General features: G+C 39.9%; 1 protein-coding gene across 1 annotated transcript in view; it reads left to right on the forward strand.

The window, feature by feature from the left end:
• The window catches only part of Rgs5 (regulator of G protein signaling 5), a 40,245-nt gene that overhangs the window by 18,661 nt on the left and 11,994 nt on the right, over positions 1-9,590 (forward strand). The window contains exons 2-3 of the mRNA XM_031388651.1: positions 82-192; positions 5,964-6,025. Of these exons, the coding sequence (XP_031244511.1) occupies positions 82-192; positions 5,964-6,025 (173 nt within the window). The remainder of the gene's footprint in view (positions 1-81; positions 193-5,963; positions 6,026-9,590) is intronic.

Here is a 9,590-nt window from a genome sequence, read left to right on the forward strand (position 1 = left end):
TTCTCTGATGCAGAAAGATGTCACTGTTTGAGATTTCTGTGCCCATGTGTCATTCTTGTCCCCTGACATCTATCCTTTTAGGGCCAAGGAGATCAAGCTCAAGTTGGGAATTCTCCTCCAGAAGCCAGACTCTGCTGTCGACCTTGTCATCCCATATAATGAGAAGCCGGAGAAGCCTGCCAAAGCGTACAAGTGAGTCCTGAATATGGATTCCTCTCCTTTCCCCCTCAGATGACGGCTATTTGTCAGGTGACTGATGCTGTCATTCATCTGTGGATCTACCCGCTTCTGTTATTCACCGAAGATCACCTGGGTCATCAGAGAGTTGCTCCAGAAACAGTGTATTTTTTAAACACTTCCATATCTAGATCTTAACATTAAATATTTCCAGAATTAAAGGAAATAGATTAGAGTCTTGCCTCATCTTTGGAAAGATGAGCTGTACTTTATAAAATGGTACCAGCCGCTCAGTTGTTGACTGGAAGGTCAAAACATCTGATAATTTATTAGCTTGGGTCAAGTAATCCTGATCCTATTAATTATAAGCCCTGAGCGCTCAGCATACAGTAACAACCAAGGCCCCTTCCTTGGGAGGGACATTCGAGCAAGTTCATGCTGATGAGAAGGCAGATAATTTAGACTCCATAGTTTCTTCTTGAGTATACTAGGTTCCCTTCAAGGTCCAGTGGAAGAACCGCTACTTTTGGGAGGAATTAAGACTTGCGGTGCTGTTCCCACTTAATACACACCAAGCATTGCCTTCCCAACTCGTAAAAACAAAACAAAACAAAACAAAAATCATATTCCTGATAGTGGTTTTATAGTCCTTCCGTCTCTCAGCTTCAGCTGTGTCCATCATACCCACCCACATAAAAGCATGGCAGGAAAGTATGATTCCAAAGAGTCAAGAGGCTACGCCCAAGAATCCACCTACATTAAGTCGATAACGCCACCCGCACAGTCATCACTGTCCATTATCTTCCATTAGCTCCCTTACTGTCTAGACAGATGCACTGAATCCTCCCTTTAGAGTAAAGGTATCCATAGAAATGAAGAAGGGAAACTGGACCTAACTCCTTCATTCTGCTTTCTAAAAGCTTCAAGATCACAGATGCTGTGGGAAAAGTAGAGTACCTTTTTAACTTTCATGTCTCTTTTTAAATCTAACATTTGTAGAAATTGGCCATCCTATCCTTTGTCCAAATGACCTTCAACTTAATATAGTTGATTGGCTGGGGGATTCAGAACTGGGTTATTCTGTTTTAAAGTCATTTTCCATCATCCTAAGTGGATATTTCCATTTTCTTCCTTTTATTACTTCAAAGTGTTCACAAACCGGAAGTGAGGCATAATTGAATTTTCTACCTTTAAAAAGGAGAAGCTAATTCAATGTGGGGCAGCAAGCTGCCCGAACTAGTAGAGAGCAAGAACCACATCATAGCCAGCAGGTCAAAAGGTCTATTTTGAAGCAAATAATGTGGTAATTATTGACCTGTTGGGATTAACATTTTCAAATGTAGCTCTCTATTTCCTTCCTTGATTGTCTACTCTGGAATGCCACCCAAATACTTGAACCACTCTGCTCTAAGAGAATCAAGAGAGAAATTGTTGGAGAAAACCTGGGGCTGAAATTTATTGGCTTATTTGCTCTTCTTGTCCTTCCTTCCTTCCCTTTCTTCTATCAAAAATATTATTTGTTTCTGGGAAAGACAATACCCACCCTACCCTCACCCCCACCCCCACCCCGCCAGTCCCCAGGGGTTGCTTGTATGTGACTGCTGTTTTCAACAGTGAAACTGAAGAAGAGCTCCCTGCAAACATAAGTGTTCTACCTTTTTACCCGTTCCCTTGGGTGGATTTCTGTGCTTTTAGCCTTCAGGGAATGACCTTGCTCTGTATGACCTCAGCCAAACTCGTCTCTTCATTTCCACATTTCTCTGTGTGTGTTTTTTTAAAACCCATATCTTCTGAGGAAAAAATAAACCTCTTGATGGAAGGTATGTATTTTTAGCTTCTCTCATCTTCTTTGGGAAATTGCTTTGAAGAAGTACTTTCTATTTTTTAATATATTTTAAATTCTCATCTGGTTAAAAACTTGAGCCTCTGGGGGGGGGGGGAAATAGAAAAGAAACTGTCTTATTTTCTTATACCCAGTCCCAACTTCTCTTATCATTTTGGTATTACAAAATTGGCCTTGGCTCTTCTTCCATTAGGGGAAAACAAGTATTATTATTCCATGCTGGAAAAAACCAGACCCTCCCTCATCCTCTTGGCCCTCACCCCTTTCTCTTTGCTTCCATGGGATTGCCTGCAGACTTTCTCCCCCTCCAAAACGCCTACATCCTTGATGAAGGAATTGCTTCGAAGGCTGCCTGTCTGACTTAGATGGCTTGTGTTTTCTTAGTTTCCTCTTTATAGGAACTCTCTCTTTTAACTCGTGGTTTAAGAAGTGTTTTCTCCCTCTCCCTGACCTACTCTTCCACCCCCTGATTCTCAGAGGCTCTGCTGTAGGTCCTCAGAATAAATAATAACCAAAAACGTAAGCCACATACATTGAGTTTGTAATAACATTATGGCTTGTAATACACACTGACTTACAAAATGTCAGGGGCAGATATTCTTTCATTAGATTTTTTTTTTTAAGTTTTAAATGTCCCTCCTTGACATCTGTTATCAATTTTTAACTGAATGCATTGATCTTATCGTGTTTGCCATTCTAAAGCCCAAGAATGGCCTCCACAAGTAACCAGTTAGAGCCCTGGCTGATGACTAGTCACAGCAAGTCATCCTGGACACAAAGAAGTAGCCTTTCAAAAGTCTGCAGGAGTGCCACTGGCCTTAGAGCAAGGACTCAGTCAACAGACATGGACTTGAGCCTGGTTGTGCTCTGTAGGACTGGAAGGAAGAATAAAGCAGGCTCTTATAAATGATACCAATGGACTCAAGGTTTGATTTCCTTGTCAAAAGCAAGAACATGGGAAACCATGATCAAGGATAATTAAGTATTGTACAAGACACTGTAGATGACCAACCAAACCAAAACCAAAAGGAAACCACACTTACAAACCCGGCCAATGGTGCTCAGCCAGGCTACATTCTTCTCCAGTGCTACAGATAAAATTGGCCAGTACTGCCAGTAGGGGTAGCAATGGCTCATTTGTTCATTCAAATCTTAGTATTGAATTAGCTGTGGCTTTCAACAAGGTTAACTCTGGGTAAATTAAGGCAGATTTTGTTTGCCTTTCAACTTGACACCTGTTTACTAAAAGATGTCCTATAGAGTATACTCGACTCATGGCCCCTTGAGTCCATAAACACGGATTGGGTCTTCATCCAATTGTCAACAGGAAAATATAAGCTATAGTTGGGTACAGATGAAAAATCTTGCCATATTTTGGCATCCATAACTGAACATATAGCTTTGGTCTTTGCAACCAACCTCATTCATTACTTCAGACTGATGCTGTGGCCATAGGAACGAATGGGAAAAGTTCTCCAGGAATAGCACACAATCCCTGCAGGGGTTATGTGAAGGGCATTTAACAATGGAAAAAGCTCCTCTTTTCAAACTGATGTGGTCACTTCCTCAATCTGGAGGCATTCACTCTGGGCTCTATAAAACACATAGTTAAGCACTCCTAAAAATGTTTATCTTGTCTTTTATCTCTGCTACCTTCCTCCCCACCCCTCACACCCACACTGGCAGAGGAGACTCTGCTTGCCCTCTTTGGTCAGCAGTGACCTTGTGGACCAGCATGCTCATTGGCTATTTAGATCTGCATCTATCTTGTTCCCAAAGAAGTCCCACTTAATGAGGGCTGGCAAATTCTGAGAATCAGGACAGGATGAACCTGTTTCCTCCTAGACTGGTAATCAGAACACTGGGCTACATGCTGTAGGGGGATGTGTCCTGTTCAACTACGCCCTTAAATCAATTTGGACTAATTTCACCCCCACGCAGACTCGACACATGTCCCTTTCAGGAATTTAATCTTGGCTGTGATGTAAGGCTGATGTTGACCATTACTTGGTTTTATAATGAGAACTTTTTGGGACAAATTGCATCTGGTAACATGTTTAAGTCAGGGACACCTGCTCATGCATTGTTTTTTCCTGTGTGCCTTTATACTAGCCAAAGAACAAAGGCAGAAAAAGCTATGTCATTTTATAAAAATATGTATACAATCCGGAGACTTGGAGCATGAACCAGGCCTACCCTTTGCTCTGAGTTCGTTTGCTATTGTTTCATTAACAGGCTCTTGATTCTGAGAACACCTGGACTTAAAAATGTTCTGCTGTGTGTGAAAATATTGAACCCACTGTGAACATGTACATACAAAATAATGTTCACGTAGCAAAAGTGCTTGGTATGAAGCAAAGGGAGTTATCGTCCATATGAAAACATGTCGTTTTGTGGTTATCAATGAAATGAATGAAAAAGATATGTGAACATAGTTGCAAACCATGCTCATGCCATCTCTCCTCTCTCTGTTCCTTTGCAGTAACCATGGAGAAGGGGAAGAGGGAAGGCAGTCCACTTGTGAGAAACTCATATGTTTTTGACCTGAGAGTTATGTGTCCAGCTAGGAAAACAGAACCCATCTATGTTTATTTCACAAGATTTATTTCCCCCCCGCTCTTTGTTTAGTTTGGCTTTCAAAGAGAGAAGACATAAATTTGAAAAAAAAATCAAATCAAATCAGGACTTAATCGACACATATCCTACCAAGAGAGTTTAGGAGATAGTAACAACACTTGAGTTGAAAGATCATTTTGGATTCCTTATGGAGATACAATGAGAATGCATATGCCTGAAAAATAAAATATAGACTGGAAATTGTCTCAGTAACATCAGGTGCTTGTCAATGATTTAAATGTCCTAAGATAAGATAAGGTAAGGTAAGGTAAGGTAAGGTAAGGTAAGGTAAGGTAAGGTAAGGTAAGGTAAGGTAAGGTAAGGTAAGAACTAGAAACAAGAATATGCCTGAGTTGTCTGGAACAGTTACTAAACAACCTAAGACCTTGGGAACAACACATCATTTTCATCTCATAATAAATTTCTTGTCAGTCTGCTTTAATTGGATGGTAAAGACCAATGTGGTGATTTAAAGATTCAAACACTATGAGCCCAGGAAGGTATGTCCTGATGCTGATGAGAGAGGAGAATCCATGGTTATGACAAAGTATAGCTGTGGGGCTTCCTGTAAATTAAACATTAAAGGAAAATAGTCTATTATTATTATTATTATTATTATTATTATTATTATTATTATTATTATTATTATAATATCTTGGCTATTAACCTTCCTTGAAGTCAACATTTATGTTCAACATTCTGACTCAAGAGATACTAAAGATTTTTCTTTTGAGAACAGAAAGAAAAGCTTCCAAAAAGTAGCACTCTATCTTAACTGGGAAGGAAAAATAAATAAATAAATGTAGATTTTATTTTTCTATCATACTTCCAGTATGGGATAATATCAAGCTGATTGACTTCTATTATCCTCAGTGAAATAACTGTGACATTGGGGTCTCTACCAAATGCCATTTGCTGATTACTTCAGTGACTAATATGGGGCATTGTGAAACACCAAACATTAGTTTACCCTCTGTGAAGGGACACTTGGATTTCATTAAGCTACATGTGAAATAAAGATAATCTGCAGATTCACTCATATGGAATATATAAGACTATTGGACCCAGCCCCCAGACAAATGGACTCTACTTGTAAAAGAAACCTGTCTAGTTGGATTGTTCAGAAAGCAATAAAAATTCATGCAGATATCAAGTAGCAAACCAGCTAATCAGGCCTAACCATGAGAAAATAATCCACGAGTCCCTATCCCGAGGACAAATCACCAGCTGTGTCACCCACCTAAAAACCAAAGTCAAGTCATTGTTGTGCATGTGGTTAACTTCCTTCTTACACTGTCCCCCTTCTTTGTCTTCATCCTTGGTTTAGGCCCGCACTGGAGGAGGTCCTGCAGTGGCGCCAATCCCTGGACAAGCTTCTCCAGAGCAGCTGTAAGTTCACGTGGTTCTCAGGAGGGTCAGACTAGGGACAGACACAAAACATCTTTGTTCTGTTCACATCCTTCTTCAACTTGTGCTCTGAACAAGTGGCGAGCAGCCTGGGAGTACAGTTGTGCAGTTGGCTAAAACAGGGAAGTCACCCTGGGAGAATGTGAGGACAGATATTTAAGTCTATGTTTGTTTGTATAAGCCGCATCAAGTGCCTTTCTGGTTGAGACAGGGTATCATGCGGTCCAGGCTGGCCCTCAAACTCACAATGTATCTGAGGATGGCTTTGAACTCCTGCTCTTCCTGCCTCTACCTCTCAAGTGCTGGTTACTGAACGCATCACCCTCTCTGTTTCTCTTTGCTCCTTCATGTTCTTATGAGTGAGCTAGATAAACCCCTTTTCCTGCTTTGCCTCATAGGTTGAGAAAGACTAGATTTCATGTTGAAGATGTCTTTGAACAAGCCACAGGCATCTTAGCTCAACTTGCTATCAACCGCTCTTTTGACCTTATAAGATTGCTATCTCCACCCCATGACTGACCCTCGCCGCACTCTGCTTCTTCTTTTGTTAGCCTCAGAGCTTAATTTGAGAAACAACAAAGACGCACACTCTTTTCAAACTGAAATTAATACAAGCCTTACTTTCCTTGGCTGTACTCCATAGTCCTTACTGGTTCCTAAGGCATACCGTACCAACTTCAAATTGCCAATCAGGACTTACCCCAATAACCACATGACTGGTCTCCAGGAACATTGAACTGTTCTCTGTTGATGTGAGATCTGCATGTAAACTCTTTGACAGACATACCTTGTTCCAAAGATTTTTATCTGCAGAAGTTCTCTTTCTTGAAGAGCTAACCCCAATGTCAGATGCCTAGTCTTCCTTGGCCATTTAGGAGGGATCAATCACCCTAAAAATGTCCCGACTCCATTTGTCAGCACATCGTTCATGATGTTTAGTCCTGGCTATCTGTGTTCTGTTGTTTCCCCCCTGTGTCGTGTAATAAGCTCATTCACAGTCCAGATTTTGTCTCTTTCTCCTGGGCCAAGGAAAGTGAATGGGGAATAAGTATCTGTTGATTGATTCACTCTGAGTTTGCGACCAACTTACAGTGCCCTGCTTATTTCTTTATCTCAACAACAAGCATGGAATATGGAATATGAAACACCATTAGATGATTAAAACAACAAGGATTTTAAAAGTGCTTCTTCTTGGAGCTACCATGAGTACTGAGGGCAGAGTAGAAGACATTGACTGCATGATGGGTTATATGTAAATATCTTAAAACAAAGTCTTATTTAGTTTTATTTTATGTGTGTGTGTTGTCTATATATACTTGTGTGTACATCATTTATGCCTGGCTCTGGAGGAGGCCAGAAGAGGGTGTCAGATACTCTGGAACTGGAGTTACAGAAGTGTATGAGCTGCCCTGTATGTACTGGGAACCAAACTCGGGTCTTTTACAAGAGTAACCAGTGCTTTTAACTACTGCACCATCTCTCTAAACCTTACATCGGTATTTTCCCAGTTTGTTTATGATGGAGTAACTTCTGCTCATAAACAATGAACCCTGTCGCTAAGTTTTGGAGCAGAGACCCAAAGCCTCTAATTTGAAACATTTGAATCACATTCACTTCTGATTCTCCTTTTAGTCTTTTTAGCCTGATGTTAAAAAGAGTGCCATGCCCCAATACATACAAGTTTTTCAATGAATATTTTTTTAAATGAGTGAGAAATTTAATCGAGTTTGCTTCTTGGGATGTAAAAATCCAATGAATGTAAAATATCTATGTAGAACAAGGATATTTGTGTCATCTATTGATTTATTGTCTTATTTCAGTCATTTTGGGGGTCAATAGCATTTGGGGATAGTATGTTGATAAGTTATGAATGTCAAGTAGCCTACATAGGAGTATTCACTGCTGTTATGAAGAAACTTAAACATTAGCAGAACCATGTTTTCAGAATTCTTAAGAGGGGGAGATACATATCCAGTGTGTTTGTACATAATTCTTTTCAACTCACACTAATTCTGAGGCCCACGAACTCATATCTTTTAAGGGGACAGAGAATTATTAGAATAAGAAAACTAAGGGTGGGAGCTAAGCCAGAAGTGTGTAATGTTAACACCTTAGCATTGTCGAGGAGCCACAGTCTTTCCAACTGCAAGGTCTGAGATTTCACTGTAATGCTTTCTACTTTTCAGAAGAGAAATTTATACTTGTATCTATGAGCATTTGCATATGCGTGTGTGTGTGTGTGTGTGTGTGTGTGTGTGTGTGTGTGTGTGTAATTTCCTCAAAGCAATAAATAGAAAAGCGTTCAATGGCTATTTTAGTCAACCCTTTCCTTAAACTTAAACATGATACCAGTTCATTCCAACTAGCTCCATCAATAGAAGGGCTTAAGGTGTGTTTATGAATGATCCCACAGAAACAATGGCGCTGTGGCTTGTAAGGAGGGTGAAGCTGTAAGTAAGATTGTCTGTTACTACTCTCTGTCTCTTCTCCATTGTATTTCTGTTACTGTCTCTCCTCTCTCATTCTCACTGAGACGCTTCTTTCTCTATGACTGCCCCATCTCTGCTCTTTTTATCTCCAGTTATTTCTAAGTTGGAAACATAGGGAGTGCAGGTATGGCCAAAAAGTTCTATGTCAGCATTCAGACACATCAGCGTCATCAGCCCAGAGAAACAGAGTGTGACTTGTTACCTGTCTGTCAGCCATTATGCGCCACGGATAAATGTAAATCAAGCTACGGCTATCCAATGTCTCTTAAGAAGTGTCCCATTTTGGATCTGTTGAAATTAATTATCTGTCATCAGAAATAACTAATCACTGTGATTGATAGAAAGCAAGTGAGAAAGGCAGGTGCATTAAAAAGGCATGCTATTCCAAGCACAATGATCCCTTTCTACATACTTGGCTTGAGAAATGTAAGCCATCTAAAAGTTGGGCATGGTGGCTCATACTTGCAATTCAAGTGCTTAAGAGGTGGAGACAAAATAATTACTGTGAGTTTAACGCTAGCATGGGCCGTATGGTGACTTCTGGACTCATCTGAACTGAAGAGTAACATGAATTTAAAAAAACAAAGACAAAAACAAAACAAAACTACAGCAATCCCCCCAGCCCCAGTTCCTGGAGGGGTAGAGGTAGCATTTTTCTGATTCTCAAGGAATATTTGGAATTCCTTGTGTTAATATAGACTATTGCCTCTCAGAGTTGGTATAGTTACAAAAGCATTGATTAAATTAGATTTTCCTTAGGAGAAATAAACCCTATAAAAGCTGCTGTTCAATCTTTTCTCATTAGCAAGGATTTAATTACTCAAAATCATTTTAAATTATGTTATTTATTAATAATGCATACAGTGTGTGTATGTGTGTGTCTCTGTGTGTGTATGTGTGTGTATATGTATGTATGTATGTGTGTATGTATGTATGTGTATGTATGTATGTGTATGTATGTATGTGTGTATGTATGTATGTATGTGTGTATGTGTGTGTATGTGTGTGTATGTGTATGCATGTATGTGTCTGTGTGTCTGTGTGTATGTGTGTGTATG

Source organism: Mastomys coucha, unplaced genomic scaffold (assembly GCF_008632895.1).
Source record: "Mastomys coucha isolate ucsf_1 unplaced genomic scaffold, UCSF_Mcou_1 pScaffold1, whole genome shotgun sequence".
In the NCBI taxonomy this organism is placed as follows: domain Eukaryota; kingdom Metazoa; phylum Chordata; class Mammalia; order Rodentia; family Muridae; genus Mastomys; species Mastomys coucha.